General features: G+C 40.9%; 1 protein-coding gene across 2 annotated transcripts in view; it reads left to right on the top strand.

Moving 5' to 3' along the window:
- LOC138969322 (ufm1-specific protease 2-like) overlaps positions 1 to 20,974 on the top strand; it is a 21,886-nt gene extending 912 nt beyond the window's left edge. Inside the window, exons 2-15 of one of the 2 annotated variants that reach the window (XM_070342089.1) lie at positions 2,734 to 2,896; positions 3,742 to 3,833; positions 5,581 to 5,797; positions 7,023 to 7,246; positions 11,201 to 11,294; positions 12,021 to 12,175; positions 13,028 to 13,130; positions 15,038 to 15,184; positions 16,624 to 16,802; positions 17,158 to 17,256; positions 17,595 to 17,697; positions 18,403 to 18,449; positions 18,539 to 18,616; positions 19,803 to 20,974. In XM_070342089.1, coding sequence (XP_070198190.1) covers positions 2,734 to 2,896; positions 3,742 to 3,833; positions 5,581 to 5,797; positions 7,023 to 7,246; positions 11,201 to 11,294; positions 12,021 to 12,175; positions 13,028 to 13,130; positions 15,038 to 15,184; positions 16,624 to 16,802; positions 17,158 to 17,256; positions 17,595 to 17,697; positions 18,403 to 18,449; positions 18,539 to 18,616; positions 19,803 to 19,889 — 1,788 coding nt within the window. In that variant the 3' untranslated portion in view covers positions 19,890 to 20,974. Of the gene's footprint in view, positions 1 to 2,733; positions 2,897 to 3,741; positions 3,834 to 5,580; positions 5,798 to 7,022; positions 7,247 to 11,200; positions 11,295 to 12,020; positions 12,176 to 13,027; positions 13,131 to 15,037; positions 15,185 to 16,623; positions 16,803 to 17,157; positions 17,257 to 17,594; positions 17,698 to 18,402; positions 18,450 to 18,491; positions 18,617 to 19,802 lie in introns of both variants that reach the window. The other variant, XM_070342088.1, reaches the window with a different exon arrangement.
- The last annotated feature ends 322 nt before the right edge of the window (positions 20,975 to 21,296 follow it).

Below are 21,296 nucleotides of genomic sequence, written 5' to 3'. Positions count from 1 at the left end.
CGAGTTGCGCAGAGCGGTTCGCCACGGGTCGCTCGCAGTGCGAATGACAAAAAGCCGTTTCTTAAGGCAGTGCAGGAAAGCGCTCGCGAAGCACTCGGCGAGCGGCTTTGGTATATGCTCGCCCACCGCCCGCCGCGTTATACAAGATGACGGCGGTGTTTACACTGCGATGCCGTGTAGCGTGTTTCGATCTTCTCGGCGTGGTTTTTGACGTGACCCGGGGGATCCATCGCTTTTCAAGGTTCAGGGACTACCCCAGCTAAATTTCCCATCATAACTACATTCTCTCTGACAATTTCACTGACCGAATCGTCTACTAGTTTAAGAAGTACAACTTTTTTCATATCTCGCAGCAATCGTGCTTTCTTCGTCGCCATCGTGAAGCGATTTGCCTCGTTGTGAGCCCGTTGTATACACCAATCCAGAGCGACTTTTCTCTGAGCGGGCTATTGTGATTCTGAGCAACGCATGGCTGTACTCAGAGGAAATACTAACTTTGCAACACAGGTTCTGGTCCATACTTCATAGCTTTAAAATAGTTGTGCACGTCCATGATACTGGGTAACAGTTACAATATCAGTGAGTGACTAACTTAGCTGGTCTATAAACTTGCTCTCACAAAACCTTGGACTCAGTTGATGGTTTCATGTGATGAATGACAACTTTGTCTGATGAAATAAAATGTGTTTGCAAAAAAAGTTGTGTTTGTGAATTTGTTTAATTAATATTATTTTTTGTTTATCGAAGCATGGCCTCAAATGGCGCTTGAAACTGAAAGTGGGACATGAACAAAGATTCTCACTTCTATGCACTGGTATTTTTGTTAGAAACACCAAAGATCATTTGTTCGGGCTGATGATTTTAGGTTAGGACACAATCATTTTCTCACTAAAAATACAGAAAATAATATAACACTTAGTTATTTCAGATTTAGATGGAATTGAAAAAAGCCTTGTCGTAAGTTACTTTCGTTTCCATAAACGCTTCAGGGAGAATGAATTGTCTAAAGTACTAACACACTTTACAGCAACAACATTATTTTGTATTTTGGATTATAACTTACTTAATTAATTGAGCAATAGATCTTTCAAAAATATCAATGATCAGTGATAAACGCAGACGATTGTCCGTGATCTCACTTGGTTTCGTTTCCTTCTGTAATGTACACAAAACACACGAACTGACAACACGCAGTTGACCCCACCCACTTGTCAATGGGTTGTGAAGACATAGATGCTCGAGAACCTTTCATTTTTTGTATTTGAAATATCTGATTGAAAACAGGTCTTTAGTATGTGGACAAGCCTGTTTAAGTTTGATTATTTACACTCTTTTTCAAAGTGCTCATGTCCCCTAGCCATTACCCAGTTTTATGGACGTGCACAGTTATAAGCTATACTGAGCGCAAAATTGTTATACATTTATAGTATTTATATATATATATATACTAGAGGAATACCCGGCGTGAATCGTGAGACAGAGACAGACAGCGTGGCGGTTCACCACAATCACCTTTGAAGGCGAAGTTCTCTCAAACGGGATTGAGAATTTTAGAGCTTATTTCTAAGCCTTATATTATCTGTTAGTGTTATGGCTTCTCAAATGCCAGAACTTACAGACAGACAAAAGCCGCCAGACCCCATGACAAACAGAACTCTACAATCCACAGGTGTTGCCTCCACACACACACAGACACAGACACAGAAGCCGTATATATCTATCTATATATATAAATATATAGAGATAGATGACAGTGGATTTTTCGATAAATTAAAATAGATTCGACCTTTGCACTTTTACAGTGAGGACAACTTACGGGTACATGCAAGGAAAGCCCACAACTTCTAAGGCGAACAACTCTGCAGAGTCTGCTGTGAAGGGCGACGGTAGTCTCCCTGTCACACTCGACCCACTTTGAATGAACTTTGTCCCCAAAGTTCCGAACCATGGACCCGCCAAGCTTAGGTCCCTCCCAGGTGGAATGGGAACAGCACGAAAATGATTCAGTGGCCTGAACATTTCATGTCGAGTCCCATCGCTGTCGACGACGCCAAATGTAACCGAGTGCCGAAACACCACAATCACCTTTGAAGGCGAAGTCCACTCAAACGGGAGTGAGAATAACTGTTATGGCTTCTGGGAGGAAGGTCTGAACATACAGACACACCAAAGCCGCCAGACCACATATCACAAACAGAACTCTACAATCCACAGGTGTTACCCACACACACACACAAACACACCTATAAATATATAGAGATAGATGACAGTGTATTTTTCGCGTGGCTATAAATTGATTCAACTTACGGGTGCAATGAAAGCATTCTGGACAGTGCAGTGACATTCTAAAAATAGTAACGTAGTAACGGGAATATGGATTGACGCCACACAAAGGAAGGGAGATAAACGCTGAAAACACTGGAGAAGATGAGGAAGAGTTACTGGGAATGGATCCAGAGAAAAACCAAAATCGGTTCAGCGCTGCGCGCTGAGAGCACGTGTTGAAATATCTCATCGAGCAGGTTGTGTCCGGGGTTTACCTGAATATGCCCACCAAATTTTAAAAAGATCCATCGAGAACCTTGGGCGTGCATCGCGGACACACACACACACACACACACACACAGACACAAGTCGTATATATATATTATTATATGTATACATGTATTACATATGTATGGTTTGGATTCTGTGAGTGTGAAGTCTAATTTTTCAGGATTTTCTGTGTTTCAGTCTCTAGAAAAAGGAACATGGATTGGCGATGGTGTTCACGGTTATTTGATCGGTCAAGTCTGGCAGGGCCAGGCCTATGTACTGAATGTGTGGACATACCGTCAAACATCTGCAGAAATCCTGGTAACAGAGAAAGACAGCTGTCTGCATCATCTGTCAGGAGGTCAGTGTTATGGTGCAGTCAGTGCATGCTGTCCTTTTACAAGTTCTATAACTTTGGACAATGATAATTTTGTCTGATGATTTGGGTAAGACTTCTTGAGAATACTTTTGTAACATAGTTACTCTTTCATTTAGTAAATCAAATCTTTCATTTGCAAGTTGTAGCCCGTCTTTCAAGTTGATGCAACATGCATACTTACATATCATATGTACTTTATGTCGAATACCTTTTATGTCTTTAGCAAAACGCCTATTACTTTTTTATTGGCTCCTTTTTCACCCCCAGTAAGGCACACACAAAAATAGTCTGTTTACGGTAACATAGGCCAATAAAATAGGGTCGGTAGGTCGGGATTTTTTTTATTGTTTTATTAATTTTTTCCCCAAAAAACATATTTTTAAGTTATTTTGCCAAAAAACAGACTTTTTTAATTTTTATTTTTTTTATTTTATTTTTTTTATTTTTTTTTTCCCAAATGCCAAAAAAAGTCTAGGGTCGCGTGAAAAAATAAGGTCGGTCGGTATACCGTAAACAGGCTTTTTTTTGGGGGGGGGCCTAAGAGACTAATTAAGAACTTCTTGTTAACTGTTATCATTTAATTTATTTGCGAATAAATGTTTTGATCTGACTTCTTCCTCTCATCTAAAAATATATTATACACTCCTGCAACAGCAATTGTTGTTGAGTAAAGAATTAAATCTGCTGACATTGAAAGGAACGGTACTCTTACTAGATCTAGAGCTGTCAATAAGCAAATGTTAAGTAAGAGTAGCTTGTTAATGTTATTATGGTTGTTATGCTTTTACATTAATTATAAGCTCAAAGTCTCTAATTCTTTGTTTCAGCTGACAGGATTATTGGTGTTGTTTTTGTCACAAAATCTGAAGACATTGATGGCGCTGAGACTGCCATTGTTTCCCTGCCGTTGGAAGTACAGGTACTTTTTTCATCTCATCCTAGTTGGTTGAACTGTAATACTGTTCCTGCAATACAAAAACCTTCAGATGAGAGAACACCTCATGTGAAAGGACACTATCTGTTATCCGTTCATTTATTATTTTTACCAAAATTATATATATATATAGAGATTATAATTACCTGAGAATCATGCATAATCAGATGAGGCAGAGGGCTATCATAATCAGTTCTGAAAAATAAAGGGATGTAGGAACTGTAAATGTATTCACACAACAAAAACAAAAAAATGGGGGGGGGGGGGGGGGGGGGGGAGGTCAGTCCTGTGTTTTCGGGGTCCAAGATGTCTTAGCAATATAGCAGAATTCGCCATATAGTAGACCACGATATAGTGGAATTCACATGTTTTTTCTTGGCCAGCAAACAATTTATTTGGTCAAGAAAAGTATGGTTCTTGTAGAAGAAAAATCACTTTTTCAAAATTTAGATGGTTTTGATGCAAACTGTTCAAAATGCTGCAGCCCGCATCATCTGTAGGTCAAAGAAAACACAGCATGTCACTCCCCTACTCTACACACTCCACTGGCTGCCGGTGGAACAGCGTATCAAGTACAAAGTCGCTTGTCTGTGTTTCAAGGTCTTCTCAGGAAGTGCCCCTCAGTACCTTTCTGAACTCCTGTACATATACATCACGCACACTCAGATCATCCGCTGACACCAGGCTACTGAAAGTTGAGCGCTTCAACAGGAAGCAGCACGGAGCAAGAAGCTTCTGTTGTGCTGCACCACCACTCTGGAACTCTCTTCCCTTCTCTGTCAGACACTGCACCTCTCTCAGCTCTTTTAAACAACAGTTGAAAACTTTCTTTTTCACAGAATATTACACCAACCTGGCCTAATGTCTTCTTCATTCCATTTCTGCACATACTCCTCTCCCATAAAGTTTGTATGATTGTTGAGAGGTACATGTCAGCTGCGTATGTTTGTATATATAGTGTGTATTGCATATATGATTATTGTGTGAACAGTACATGTGGTGATTTGTGTCCGTATGATTAATTTGTTTTATGTAGGTTGTACTTTTAATTGTTCTATTCTGTATATATATAATTCTTTTATAAAGGGCCTAGAGCCATAGGTTAGGCACTTAAAAATGTCCAGTTATTATTATTATTATTATTATTATTATTATTTTGAGTATGAGGCAATAAGTGATGGTGGTGGGAAGTGGGTCTGGATGCTGCAAGTGTGTATATGAGGGATATTCTCAGGGTTCGATTACTGAATGGATTGATACAGGGGACATTAGGATCCAATTTGTGTCAGTAAGTTAGATGTGAAGGGGTGGGGGGGGGGGGGTAATATACAGAGGAATCCTCCTTTTAGGACCTAAAACATAATCTGAGAAAAATCATGTTTCAAAATGGGGTTAAACTTTTTATGAGTTTATGAATAGAAAATGGGAGAAAACTGGGTCTTGAATGGGTGGATGGTCATATTTGGGGAATGGGAGTCTTAAAAGAGAGGGAGTACGTCTTCTATTGGGTAGGATGGTGGGGGGGGGGGGGGGGTAAGAATGGAGGGAGTCCTCAATTGGATGGGGAGGGTGGAGGGTCCTAAAGGGGAGGGAGTACGTCTTATTTTGGGGGGCCGAGGAGGGGTCATAAAAGGGGGGTTCCACTGTAATGGGAAATGACGAAGGAGAGTCGTGTAAGCATTTGCTTTTCTTGTTCAATGAATTTGGTTTGTTTTTCTGTGTCACTGTTAAGACAGCCGTGTCCGGTCCTCTGTTTGTGGTGTGTGGGATCAAGAACGTGCTAAAACAGGCAGAGGCTTCCTTCTACTGTTACTTCAAAGATGGCAATCAGCTTGAGAGGCTGAGAGAGCATCCAGAGTTTACCCTGTTCGGTTCAGAGTTTGTGACATTTCAAATCAAGGCACAGCTTTCACTCAACCTTCAACTGGACAAAGACACATCTTCTAAGAGTGAGTGACAAGAAAAAACACAAATAGTTAAATAAAGAGTGAGTGGTTTAAGATAAAGTTTAATTTTGTGTGTTTCTTTCTTGCTGGTTGGTTAGCTGTGTGTGTATCTGTCTCTGTATAGTTGTGTGTCTGTCAACACAGGTCAGTATGTATCATTGTCCATCTGTGTAAATGGGTGCAATGGCCCATTGGATAAGAAATTGGCCTCCCAAGAGTACGGTCTTGAGTTCAAATCCTGGCCGCGTCAAGTGGGTTAAGGGTTGAGATTTTTCCGATCTCCCAGGTCAACTTTTGTGCAGACCTGCTTAGTGCCTTATCCTCCTTGTTGTGTACTTTAGGGGTAAAAGAAATGCACCACATTCGCGCCTTCTATTGCAAGTGATTAAAAACTATGCACTTATCATATGACCAGTTAAATGTCCTCCACGAATCTGTTTTTCTTTTTGATGTACCTGTTGTTCATATTTTATGACAATTTGGATATGATGAAAACATCAGTTGCAACAGTGGGTGCAATAGTTCACGCCGTTGCGTGGTGGTAAGACGTCGGCCTCCAAATCGTGAGGTCGTGAGTTCGAATCCCAGTCGCTGCCGCCTGGTGGGTTAAGAGTGGGGATTTTTCCGATCTCCCAGGTCAACTTATGTGCACACCTGCCAGTGACTTAACCCCCTTCGTGTGTACACGCAAGCATAAGACCAAGTGCGCACGGAAAAGATCCTTGAATTCATGTCAGAGTTCGGTGGGTTATAGAAACATGAAAATACCCAGCATGCCTCCCCCGAAATCGGCGTATGCTGCCTGAATGGCGGGGTAAAAATGGTCATACACGTAAAAATCCACTCGTGCTAAAAACATGAGTGAACGTGGGAGTCTAAGCCCATGAACAAAGAAGAAGAAGAAGGTCTCTCTGTCACAGTGTCAGTCTGTATGCCTTTCCACAGGTGTGTGTTGCCTAAATTTGTGTGTGACTGGTTCAACACGTCTGTTTGTATCCGTTTCCCTGTGTGCCTATAATGGGTCTGTTTTACATACATGTGTATTTCGCTTGTTTTTGAAATTTTAAGTTTTTAATTTTATTTTTATTTTTATCTGTGCATCTCATGAACAGATTGTAAGAAAAGGCCTAGCCTTTAATCTCAATCCTTGTAAAATAAAGTTCAGTTCAAATCAATTCAACTCCATTTTTATTGAGTTGCATGAATCATAAGGTTTCTTTATTGACAGGTGAAAGGTGGGGAGAGAAACTAAACAAAGTGTTCAGAAACTTGGAAGGCGAAGCATCCTCGGGCTGCTACGTGTACGGAGTTCAAGGCACTGACATCTTCCTGTCTGAGAACGACGTGATAGGGACCAAGGAGAAGATAGAAACTGTCAAAGATTTTTACGCTTTCATCACCAGCAAGCAGGACAGCGACACAAGGCACAAAAAAATCATGAAAACTGACAAGGTAAGTACAGTGGAACTCCCCTTGTGTGACCTCACAAAATCTGAGAAATTCTAGTCTTAGAAAGTGAGGGGGGGGGGGGGGGGGAGGGAGGGGGGAGTCTTAAATTGGGGGTCAATTTACAGAGGTTATGAAGAGACAATGTGAAAAAGCAAGGTCTTTAACCCCTTCACTGCCCACCCCGTATGTAATACGTGGTCATTTTCAGTTTGTCGTACGCCCATAATCATACGTGGGATTTGTGTCAACAACATTTCAGGACATTTCTGAAAACTAAATGGGAGGTAACCACTGTCCAACAACTTGTAGGGGTTCTAAACACAGTTCTTTCCCATAGACCGTTCGGATAAGTTGCTAAAGTTGCTACCACGTGTTGAAAATGCTGTTATACTGTGGCAGTGAAGGGGTTAAAGGGGGTAAGTGTTAGAAATGGGGGGTCTTACACGGGGGTTCCATTGTAGTTTTTCTTGTTTTTACGTTTAGTCAAGTTTTGACTAAATGTTTTAACATAGAGGGGGGATCAAGATGTTTTATGAAGTCTTATATCTCCAGACTCGGACTCAAGGCGCAGGGATTTATTTATGCTGTGTGAGATGGAATTTTTTACACAATACATCACGCATTCACATCGACCAGCAGATCACAGCCATTTCGGCGCATATCCTACTTTTCACGGCCTATTATTCCAAGTCACACGGGTATTTTGGTGGACATTTTTTATCTATGCCTAACCAATTTTGCCAGGAAAGACCCTTTTGTCAATCATGGGATCTTTAACGTGCACACCCCAATGAGGGTCGTGGTGTGTGTTTGTTTGTGTGTGTGTGTGTGTGTGTGTGTACAGCAATTCAGAGAAAACTATCAGACCGATTTTCATGAAACTTTACATGAGAGCTCCTGAGTATGATATCTACAGACATTTTTTTCATTTTTTTGACAAATGTCTTTGATGACGTCATATCCGGCTTTTTGTGAAAATTAAAGCAGCACTGTCACACTCTCATTTTTTAACCAAATTGGTTGAAATTTTGGTCAAGTAATCTTCGACGAAGCCCGGACTTTGGTATTGCATTTCAGCTTGGAGGCTTAACAATTAAATTCATGAGTTTGCTCATTGAAGTTGTCATTAAAATCGAATTTTCGCAAACAGATTTAAAATTGATTGTGTTGTATTCCTCATCTTCTCCTGAATTCAAAAATATATAGATATGTCATGTTTACTCAAAAAATATTCTCAGAATGAAAGGAAATAGGTTCAGTAAGTACTACGGACGCGTGCTTCGCGGAGGCGAGCGTGACCCGTCTCGGTCTTCGGTATGGTTAGCCGAGACCATCTGAATGTAGTCTCGGCGATGATTGGTTTGTGGTGTTAACTTGACTAAATGTCCTTATATTGCTTCACGCGACTTGTTTTGTCTTTAATTTGGTGAAGAAGACATTTAGGTCAAAACATCCAGTTATTATTTTCTGTAGTGAATGTTTCGTTTTGTGTAGAATTAAACATTCTATAGACTTACCTTTCTTGCTTTTTCTTTTTGTTCCAATTTTATTTCTTTCAGAATAAGTTGAGATTAACTGCAGAGATGTTGTTGGGTTTATTTTCTCAGTTGTGAATTTTTCATTTTGTGTAGAATGAAATGTTATATGGACTTACATTTCTTGCTTTTTCTTTTATTCCAATTTTATTTATTACAGAATTTGTTAAGATTAACTGCAGAGATGTTATTGGCTTTATTTTCTCCAAACAAAAATGTCTGGAAATTCATGCCATTATAATTTATAAGGAAAATGTTTCAAGGCTTTTCTGAATTGGTTGTTTGATCAGATTGTGAGCATATATCTTAGTCGTTTAATTTGCCCACATGCTTAACGGAGAACAGGACTTGGTGGTATGAGTAGTTTTACAAAATAATCAAATAGAAACATAAACAAGTCGCGTAAGGCGAAAATACAACATTTAGTCAAGTAGCTGTCGAACTCACAGAATGAAACCGAACGCAATGCAACGCAGCAAGACCGTATACTCGTAGCATCGTCAGTCCACCGCTCACGGCATAGGCAGTGAAATTGACAAGAAGAGCGGGGTAGTAGTTGCGCTGGGGAGGATAGCACGCTTTTCTGTACCTCTCTTCGTTTTAACTTTCTGAGCGTGTTTTTAACCCAAACATATCATATCTATATGTTTTTGGAATCAGGAACCGACAAGGAATAAGATGAAAGTGTTTTTAAATTGATTTGGAAAATTTAATTTTGATAATAATTTTTATATATTTAATTTTCAGAGCTTGTTTTTAATCCGAATATAACATATTTATATGTTTTTGGAATCAGCAAATGATGGAGAATAAGATAAACGTAAATTTGGATCGTTTTATAAAAAACATATATTTTTTACAATTTTCAGATTTTTAATGACCAAAGTCATTAATTAATTTTTAAGCCACCAAGCTGAAATGCAATACCGAAGTCCGGGCTTCGTCGAACATTACCCGACCAAAATTTCAACCAATTTGGTTGAAAAATGAGGGCGTGACAGTGCCGCCTCAACTTTCACGAAAAGCCGGATATGACGTCATCAAAGACATTTATCAAAAAAATGAAAAAAACGTTCGGGGATTTCATACCCAGGAACTCTCATGTCAAATTTCATAAAGATCGGTCCAGTAGTTTAGTCTGAATCGCTCTACACACACACACACACAGACACACACACACACACACACGCACATACACCACGACCCTCGTCTCGATTCCCCCCTCTACGTTAAAACATTTAGTCAAAACTTGACTAAATGTAAAAAGGAGACGAAGAGCTTGTTTACATAATTTAGAAATGTATTGAATATGGGCTGTGTGATTGTATGCTTTAGTGTGTTTTCCCATTGTTGTTTTTTACATTTAGTCAAGTTTTGACTAAATGTTTTAACGTAGAGGGGGGAATCGAGACGAGGGTCGTGGTGTATGTGTGTGTGTGTGTGTGTGTGTCTGTCTGTCTGTCTGTCTGTCTGTGTGTGTGTGTAGAGCGATTCAGACTAAACTACTGGACCGATCTTTATGAAATTTGACATGAGAGTTCCTGGGAATGATATCCCCATACGTTGTTTTCATTTTTTTGATAAATGTCTTTGATGACGTCATATCCGGCTTTTCGTGAAAGTTGAGGCGGCACTGTCACGCCCTCATTTTTCAACCAAATTGGTTGAAATTTTGGTCAAGTAATCTTCGACGAAGCCCGGACTTCGGTATTGCATTTCAGCTTGGTGGCTTAAAAATTAATTTATGACTTTGGTCATTAAAAATCTGAAAATTGTAAAAAAAAAATATTTAAAAAAAAAAGATCCAAATTTACGTTCATCTTATTCTCCATCATTTGCTGATTCCAAAAACATATAAATATGTTATATTTGGATTAAAAACAAGCTCTGAAAATTAAATATGTAACAATTAATATGAAAATTAAATTTTCGAAATCAATTTAAAAACACTTTCATCTTATTCCTTGTCGGTTCCTGATTCCAAAAACATATAGATATGATATGTTTGGATTAAAAACACGCTCAGAAAGTTAAAACGAAGAGAGGTACAGAAAAGCGTGCTATCATTCTCAGCGCAACTACTAAACCGCTCTTCTTGTCAATTTCACTGCCTTTACCGTGAGCGGTGGACTGACGATGCTGCGAGTATACGGTCTTGCTGCGTTGCATTGCGTTCAGTTTCATTCTGTGAGTTCGACAGCTACTTGACTAAATGTTGTATTTTCGCCTTACGCGACTTGTTGTTTTTGTTTTTAAGATGCATAGTTTTGTATGGTTGATGTTATTTGATGTTGCTGTCTGATATTGATGTTGTGTACCAAAAAAAAATAAAAACGTGTTAAAAAAAAAATTGCCCACATGTGTTCACCTTTTTTTCTGAGATAAAAAAATATGCGTCAAGTTTTATTGTAATCTATTTCAGCGTCCAGTGATGGTAGATTTATACCAGCAGATGAGTGGAACCACAGGTCGCTTTGCCAAGCCAACCTGTGCTCCTGCAATCCAGGAGAAATTTGGTATATTAACTTATAACAGTGCTGTAAATCAAACCTTATTGCAGTTTAGGCTAATAAATGCTACCATGATATAGCTATATTCAACTAAATTTAGCAATGAAATGAACAGGGTTTTTTAAAATCACTTCTGAATGCTTATTTCTCATTCTGTCATTCTCTCTCTCTCTGAGAGTCTCTCTCCCTCTCATGTTCTCTCTAATTTCTCTCTCTCTTTCTCTCTCTCTCTCTCTCTCTCTCTCTCTCTCTCTCTCTCTCTCTCTCTCTCTCTCTCTCTCTCTCTCTCTCTCTCTCTCTCTCTCTCTCTCTCTCTCTCTCTCTCTCTCTCTCTCTCTCTCTCTCTCTCTCACAAACACACACTCGCACGCACGCACTCACACACACTAACTAACTAACTAACTAACTAACTATGAAAGCAACAAACGCAAAATGATATATCACTTCTCGAAAATGTGCACAAAGGCGGGAGTTCTAATGTTTATGTTGAGAGTGTGAACACTTCCGAAATGCGTTCTCCGTTGAAGAGTGCATCCAACCAAGGTAAACCCAGGAGAGCGCTTGCACCAAACAGACGATGTTCGGAAATATTTATCTGTTTTTTTAAGGGAAGAGAGAGGAAAGCAACATTTCCACTATATAAAAAACTGAAAAGAATCATCTTTGTGCAGCTTTGCTGTCTGTGCCCAAGACTTTAATTATTTTGAACCCCCACATCTTACTTTTCTACAGGTAGATGCAGTTCTCTGGTACTGACGTTACCGCTGGATGTTGTGGTGGATGCAAAGGACAGCGAACCCTTGACCACTCTGATGGAACGCTTCTCCACCGCCATCATAGCGCAGTTACGGGCCATGAAAACATGTGTGGATTTACATCGCTGCAAGGTGTGTCACAGCTGTTTTAGAATCACAAAAGCAATTTGGTTCCTGCTTCTCAGCAAAATTGCGTATTTCTGTGATAAGTTATAATGAACCCCCCGCGGGTTAGGGGGAAGAATTTACCCGATGCTCCCCAGCATGTCGTAAGAGGCGACTAACGGATTCTGTTTCTCCTTTTACCCTTGTTAAGTGTTTCTTGTATAGAATATAGTCAATTTTTGTAAAGATTTTAGTCAAGCAGTATGTAAGAAATGTTAAGTCCTTTGTACTGGAAACTTGCATTCTCCCAGTAAGGTAATATATTGCCCCTGGAGCAAATTTTTGATTAGTGCTTTTGTGAACAAGAAACAATTGACAAGTGGCTCTATCCCATCTCCCCCCTTTCCCCGTCGCGATATAACCTTCGTGGTTGAAAACGACGTTAAACACCAAATAAAGAAAGTTATAATGAGAAACCTTTGCCCTTTTAAGACCTCCACAAATGTGAGAAAATCAAGTCTTAAAAAGGAGGGAGTCTCAAATTGGGGGTACATTTACACAGCTTATTTTCAAAAAGTCTGAGAAAACAGGGTCTTAAAACGGAGGTCTAAAAATGGGGGGGGATGGAGGGTTTTGGGTGGGAGGGTTGAATACTTTTGAAAGATTATGAAAAGTCAGATTTGAGTAAGGACTAGAAGTGCATGGAAACAAAGATGGAAAAGAAAGCCTTTGCAATTTGAACTCCAATTTGTTTTCATTGAAGCTATGGTATTTCAAAAGTATTCATGACAGCCAAAACAATACTGCTAGAGTTACATTATTTTCCATAGGTATGACTTTCCGCCTATCATTGTAATTTTACAAATGTTGATGTTACAGGAAAATGAGTTTCACATCCCTGAGCCTTTCCACTTCAGTATTCCACAGCGCCATACATGTATTACAGTGGTCTATCCTAGAAAGGTTCCAGATGAAATGCTGGGTGAGTAATAAACCAAAACAGATAAGACTGCTAAAACATTCCTTCTTCTTCTTCTTCAGCGTTTCAGAAATTTCTGGTTACGTGTGAGCTCGTTTGCCCATTTGGGTTCCCCACACTATACTCTGAGAGCATAGTCAGCTTCATTCCGCTTTCGTTGAGTAGGCATGCTGGGTATTATTGTGTAACCCACCGAACTCCGACATGGATTACAGGATCTTTTCCGTGCGCTCTTGGTCTTGTGCTTGCGTGTACACACGAAGGGGGTTAAGTCACTAGCAGGTCTGCACATAAGTTGACCTGGGAGATCGGAAAAATCTGCACTCTTAACCCACCAGGCGGCAGCGACCGGGATTCGAACTCACGACCTCCCGATTAGGAGGCCGACGTCTTACCACCACGCCACTGCGCCCGTCTGCTAAAACATTCCAAAATCCATAATACAAAAATTTAAAAAAACAAGCAAGGTTAGTTATCGGAACATTTGATTTTATTCTGTTAGATGGACATCAAGGGGTATAACTCAGTTGGTAGAGCACTGAACTCTGTTAGATGGACATCAAGGGGTAACTCAGTTGGTAGAGCACTGAACTCTGTTAGATGGACATCAAGGGGTAACTCAGTTGGTAGAGCACTGAACGGACATCAAGGGGTAACTCAGTTGGTAGAGCACTGAACTCTGTTAGATGGACATCAAGGGGTAACTCAGTTGGTAGAGCACTGAACTCTGTTAGATGGACATCAAGGGGTAACTCAGTTGGTAGAGCACTGAACTCTGTTAGATGGACATCAAGGGGTAACTCAGTTGGTAGAGCACTGAACTCTGTTAGATGGACATCAAGGGGTAACTCAGTTGGTAGAGCACTGAACTCTGTTAGATGGACATCAAGGGGTAACTCAGTTGGTAGAGCACTGAACTCTGTTAGATGGACATCAAGGGGTAACTCAGTTGGTAGAGCACTGAACTCTGTTAGATGGACATCAAGGGGTAACTCAGTTGGTAGAGCACTGAACTCTGTTAGATGGACATCAAGGGGTAACTCAGTTGGTAGAGCACTGAACTCTGTTAGATGGACATCAAGGGGTAACTCAGTTGGTAGAGCACTGAACTCTGTTAGATGGACATCAAGGGGTAACTCAGTTGGTAGAGCACTGAACTCTGTTAGATGGACATCAAGGGGTAACTCAGTTGGTAGAGCACTGAACGGACATCAAGGGGTAACTCAGTTGGTAGAGCACTGAACTCTGTTAGATGGACATCAAGGGGTAACTCAGTTGGTAGAGCACTGCACTCTGTTAGATGGACATCAAGGGGTAACTCAGTTGGTAGAGCACTGAACTCTGTTAGATGGACATCAAGGGGTAACTCAGTTGGTAGAGCACTGAACTCTGTTAGATGGACATCAAGGGGTAACTCAGTTGGTAGAGCACTGAACTCTGTTAGATGGACATCAAGGGGTAACTCAGTTGGTAGAGCACTGAACTCGTGATCTGCTGGTCATGGGTTTCAATCCGTACCAAGATGGACACATGTCAACTCTTTGTGCAGACTCAGCTATCCATGTTCCACCCCCATGTCACCGCTGTGGCGCATAAAAGACTTCAGTCATTCTGCCAGAAATGTAGGTGGCTGATTACACCTACAAACACGCACACACCTAAGTAGCTCAACTCTCTTGCTGCTAGATATCACAGGGAGAAGCAACCAGTGTTTTACAGCGATGGGACAAAAAATAGTGAAAATAAATTTACAACGCCAGTTAATCCTCTTCATGTTTGCTTGTAATTAAGTTGTCGGGTCAGCTACAGAGAATAGAAACAACCAAACCCAATCTGTTTTCCTGTCTTCCTTCTCACACCCAGTAACACAGAGAGATAAACTGCAGTAATCATTTCCTGTATCCCACCAGAAAAACGAAGATGTTTCCTTCATGATAAGATGTGCCTGGGTCAGGATCAACCAGTGTTCCGTCGCGCCAATGCCAGACTTTTCCAGGGCCAGTTGGCAGCAGGAGGTTACATCATCAATCCTCACATTGGTCTTTCACCTTCTGCAGGTATGTTACAAGTGAACTTGGTTAATCTTGAACTGGGTAAGAATAGAGAAATTTGACTTGAGAAATGTTAAGATTTATAAATAAGAGCAAAACATGCATTGCGGACTCAGCTGAGCAGCCTGTAGGGGTTACACCTGTAAGCATTTATTTGAACATGCCGGTTGTCAGTTATCAAGATTAAAATGATAAAATTGAGAACACTGTTGTACTCAATTAAAAACTTTCAGTGAGACCAGTGAAAAGAAAGTATGTCACACGCTTTCCTTCTTTGCCACTACTAAAGCAAACGTGTGCAAGATTGTATGTTACACGCTTTGGAGCATGTGCAAGAACGGATTCAAACTCGAAATCGTCCCTCCAAAAACCCCAAAATTCACACACGACTTTTATTTCTCCTGCTGTTATCGTTTTTTCTCTTTACAAATTCTTCAACGCTGAGAATACTGAAAACGGCATCCCAGACGACAGTACTGTTTCCATACGCGAATTTAGCTGCCCTTGGAAAGTGGCTCGCTCAGGAGGCCTGTTAGTCTGAATCTAGAAGGACAGAGTTATGAACATAGATGACAAAGATCCCGGAAAGAACAAACATTTCGCGGATGCAGACACAGAAAGACGTCATGAAGATTGCAATGCTTCAAAAGATACAGACTGTGACGATGACTATGACGTCATTCACATATACCGAGACGTCATTTATAGTTGTTCGGTCACTTTCGTCAAAAAGTAGATCTCTCCACAATGGCTGCTCCTGTGTTTAGGTTTATCAAGTGTGAGTTCGCAAAATGTGTTTGTTCTCTCCTCTGTTGAAGCTGTGAGACATAATCGCCATTACGAGCTAGTCGTGTGACAGAGAGTTTTCTTGCACACTCGACTGCTGCTGTTTCACTCCGGCTAAAGCCGTCGTGAAACATCTACAGTCTCGTGTGCAAGAAAACTCTCTGTCACACGACTAGCTCGTAATAGCGGGTAATGTTAACTACATGTAGTTCAAAAACATGTGCTCTGTATTCTTCTGATGAATTTAAATGTCCTTTGGTTATGCATCTATTTGCTTTCTTTTGTAGTCTCTATGCACAGAGTTTTTCAAGTTTGTCAAGGTTTTATCACAAACCTGTTCTGCTCTTCCTCCTCTTTCACCGATTTATCTTCCTCTTCCTCATCCTTTACCTTGTCCGTCTCACACACACACACACACACACACACGTGCACACACACATGTACACACATGCACACACACACACACACACACACACTCACACTCACACACACACACACACACACATACACACACACATACACACACACACGCTTGCACACACAACACACACACGTACACACACACACAGACATGCACATGCACACACTCATGCAGACACACACACACCGCAGGATGTCCATTTGTCATTCACTGTAGATATAACTATATATCATTTCAGTGCAAGGCGGCAAGACTCACTTGGTGCAGGGCAACTACGCATACCACCACTATATGCAGGATCACTTTGACGACGACAAGTGGGGCTGTGCCTACCGCTCTCTCCAGACCATCATATCTTGGTTCCGCTTGCAAGGATACTCAGACAAACCTGTACCTTCCCACAAAGAGATACAACAGGTAGGTGTTGGCAGCGTCATTCCCAGGCCTATGCTTCGGCCAATGACGCATATTGCATATTTGTTGGATCTGGCACATTAGTTCGTCGTGATGGCAGGTTAAGGATAGACAGCAGAGTGCTGTTGCTTCCCCTTGCATTGACTGGCTTGCCTCGATTGATTTCTGGCTCGCTTACTCTGTCACACCACTTAAAAATCCTCAGTTATTTCAGGAAAACGACTATTTTAACCAACCCAAACCACATCCTGGTCTCCACCCAGTTGGGTCCTTTCTCGTGCACACCAACCCTAATCTACTAAGCTTATACGATATTTATAGTATTTTAAGTCTTCGCATGTTTGTTTTCTTTGTGTAGGCGCTTGTAACAGTGGGAGACAAGGAAGCATCGTTTGTGGGCAGCAAGAAGTGGATTGGATCCTTTGAAGTGTCATTCGTCCTGGACCATCTCTTGGGGGTGAGGCATAGAGTGATTCTTGACTTTTTTTTAATGTTTCACTATGCATACACACACACACTCACACACACACACACGTACACACACACACAAACACACTGACATGCACACACACACACACACCATCCTCCTGGTCTCAGTTCTCAGCCTACTGGGAGACATTTTGTCAAAACTTGACTAAATGAGAGAAAGAATAAGCATCGTAAGTTTGAGGAACGTTGCATTGGCACAACAAACATTGAACTACACATTTAATCTGATGATTTACAGAACGGTAATTAAAAGGAAAGTGAAGTCTTCAGTACAGAGAGTTAATTGTTTTCTGCTTTGCACAACAGGTGACGTCAAAGTTCATCAGCGTTTCTGCAGGATCAGAGCTTGCTTCAAAAGGGAGGGAACTGGCTCAACACTTTGACACCCAAGGAACGCCCATCATGATAGGTATAGACTGAAGTACATGTACTTGTTTCTTCTTGTTTTTTTGTTTGATTTTTTTTAACTTTTTATTATTACATTTTTCAAGTTTTCTGTCCACCCAAGCAGATATATACAGCCTGAATAGTCTGTGTCTACATTTAATAGTAACCATGTGCTTTACATTTTATACCATACCTTTTAAACCATCTGTTTGTTCTTGTGACAATGAATAATGATGGGCATTGCTAGACATTCTTATTTATGTGAATGTCTGAACCGGGGTAGAGTAACAATCATGGCACAGATATGCACTTGAACTCATAATATGACATTGTGATTATTTTTTTGATGTAAAAAAAAAAATAAAAGCTTATCAGAAAGAAGAAGTGCCCAGGATCGGAGTGCCTGGCCCGTGGAAGTGATGTCCCATACTGAAAAAAGAGCAAACGTTTCAGATTCACTCAGTGGGACCTCGAACCCTACACGGGGCTAAATCAGGACTTTTTTTATTGTCTATGTGAATCATATTATATTTCTGTGTGTCACAACAGGAGGAGGGGTGCTGGCACACACCATTCTGGGCGTGGACTATAGCGAGGTGTCTGGGGAGATCATATTATATTTCTGTGTGTCACAACAGGAGGAGGGGTGCTGGCACACACCATTCTGGGCGTGGACTATAGCGAGGTGTCTGGGGAGATCATATTATATTTCTGTGTGTCACAACAGGAGGAGGGGTGCTGGCACACACCATTCTGGGCGTGGACTATAGCGAGGTGTCTGGGGAGATCATATTATATTTCTGTGTGTCACAACAGGAGGAGGGGTGCTGGCACACACCATTCTGGGCGTGGACTATAGCAAGGTGTCTGGGGAGATCAAGTTCCTCATCCTGGACCCCCACTACACTGGCGGGGAAGATCTGGCCATCATACAGAAAGAGGTACATTTCTCTTTAAGATAGGCAAAGAAAGAGAGAGAATGAGAGGCGAGTAAGAGGGAGAGAGATTTTATTGGGGGGGGGGGGGGGGGGGGAGTGTGTGAAAGGGCAGTCTGACGTCTGTGTTTGTAATAGAAATGGTGTGGACATGTATCTCCTGTACCAAGGAGAAGTTTAAAAAATGTATTTGTGGAATCCAGAAGTTTTTCGTGGGGGGGTATTCTAGCTAGTATTATGTAAGAGACTGCTCAGTCAGTTGTTTCATTATTGCTGTTCAAGTGTATGTGCTTTCTCCACCCACACTCATTTGTTTTTATTTTGCTGGTCAAGGGTGGGTGTGTGCTCTAGCACGCTCACTTGTTTCCATTTTGCTGGTCAAGGGTGGGTGTGTGCTCTAGCACGCTCACTTGTTTCCATTTTGCTGGTCAAGGGTGGGTGTGTGCTCTAGCACGCTCACTTGTTTTTATTTTGCTGGTCAAGGGTGGGTGTGTGCTCTAGCACGCTCACTTGTTTCCATTTTGCTGGTCAAGGGTGGGTGTGTGCTCTAGCACGCTCACTTGTTTTTATTTTGCTGGTCAAGGGTGGGTGTGTGCTCCAGCACGCTCACTTGTTTTTATTTTGCTGGTCAAGGGTGGGTGTGTGCTCTAGCACGCTCACTTGTTTTTATTTTGCTGGTCAAGGGTGGGTGTGTGCTCTAGCACGCTCACTTGTTTTTATTTTGCTGGTCAAGGGTGGGTGTGTACTCTAGCACGCTCACTTGTTTCCATTTTGCTGGTCAAGGGTGGGTGTGTACTCTAGCACGCTCACTTGTTTTTATTTTGCTGGTCAAGGGTGGGTGTGTACTCTAGCACCCTCACTTGTTTCCATTTTGCTGGTCAAGGGTGGGTGTGTGCTCTAGCACGCTCACTTGTTTCCATTTTGCTGGTCAAGGGTTTGTGTGTACTCTAGCACGCTCACTTGTTTCCATTTTGCTGTTCAAGGGTGGGTGTGTGCTCCAGCACGCTCACTTGTTTTTATTTTGCTGGTCAAGGGTTTGTGTGTACTCTGGCACACTCAAGGGTTAATTTGTGTTTTCATTGGTTTGCCATTTTTCATCATTTTGCTGTTACAGGGTTTGTGTTTACTCTGACATGCTCAAAGGAGTATGTTTATATGTGTACGCTTATGCCTTGTCATTTTGCTGTTCCAGGGCTGGTGTGGCTGGAAAGGAATCAACTTCTGGAATGCTACGGCCCACTACAATCTCTGCATGCCCCAGAGACCCGTCTGTTTTTGATGATGGCGCCTTGGACCTTAGTATGGACTTGCATCAACGCTAGAAGAATTCTAGTCTGATCTCATCACAGCTACAGTGGAACCCCTCCTCTTGAGACCTAAAAAAATCTTAGAAAATCAGGAAGGAGTCTTAAAATAGAGGAAAATGTACAGTTGTTATGAACAAAACATCTCATAAGACAAGGTCAAGGTCTTGAGCGAGGAGGCTCCACTGTATCATGAACAGAGCTTCCAGAAGTCAACGGTGCAGATCTAGATTTGAATGTGTATACATTTCTGTGTAGATAAAAAGAAATGAAAAACAGGTTCTACATACTCGAGTAGACACGATAAAGGTGTTTGACTCCAGTTCAAGAAAGAAGCTGCCAAAGTAGCTGGCTTACTTCGGGATCAAATTTCAAATGCAAGCAATACCAAAAAGCACCAGGTATTGTGTGCATAGGTAGTGGACCAATTGTTACAAATTTCTAGTTGTGGATAATCAACTTGAGGCTTCTACTTATAATTTATTTACGTACATTTATTTCATTATATGTTTGTTTTATTACAAGCTCATGACATTTCCTTACTTTCTTTAAAGCTTTCATTAGTGTATTCCTTTGAAGTTGTTGTTCTGTAATTTAGGTAGATCGTTCTGAAGTCTAGAATATTAAGGAATTTGCATCATGTCTGTTGTGATATATAAATTTAAAAAAAAGACTAGTTATCAAATTCAGAAAGTCTTCATAGAAATGTAAATACATGTATGTCAAAATGTGGAGCTGAAAAATGTCATTTATGCATGATGTTTTGTGTATGTTACAAGACTTTTTCTTTATGTGTATATGATTTTGTGGTGATGGAAGTTGAAGACTTTGTGCATGTTAATTGTTATCAATTCCTTTTCTGCCTGCAGCGGAGGTGCCCTAAATGTTGACAAATAATTTGAGCCTTTGGAAGAAGAGTAATCATGTGCTGATACTAGTAATCGTGACTATAAACTGTTACAAAGTGCAGTGACTTAACCTGTAAAATATTGTTGATGAAACTAATGACATCGGAGTGCAAGATGCTGTGTTTTTCAAGTAAATTCAGCCGTGAATTGTGTGTGCATGTGTATTTGTCTGTGCAAGTGTCAGTGTTGAGTATAAAGAAAATGTTCATGGAGCATCCAACACCTTGGATGATCGATACATGTACTCTCTTTGTTAAGACCTATTTTCCTATCTACCAAGTGACCAGGAACACATCAATTTTGTATGAAATTCCGAGAATTTTTCCTTCATCCATTTATGTGTGTTCAACTGACACATGCATGCATGCTTTTCTTAAATGTTATCCGTCATAGGTATTTAAACCTTAAAATAGGTATTGATTCTTTTGTAACAATGATTGTGAAAAGAAAGATAAGATTCAGATGCCTGCTTGT

The sequence above is a fragment of the Littorina saxatilis genome, linkage group LG6, assembly GCF_037325665.1.
Source record: "Littorina saxatilis isolate snail1 linkage group LG6, US_GU_Lsax_2.0, whole genome shotgun sequence".
Taxonomy (NCBI): domain Eukaryota; kingdom Metazoa; phylum Mollusca; class Gastropoda; order Littorinimorpha; family Littorinidae; genus Littorina; species Littorina saxatilis.
This window is presented reverse-complemented; position numbering and strand designations above follow the sequence as displayed.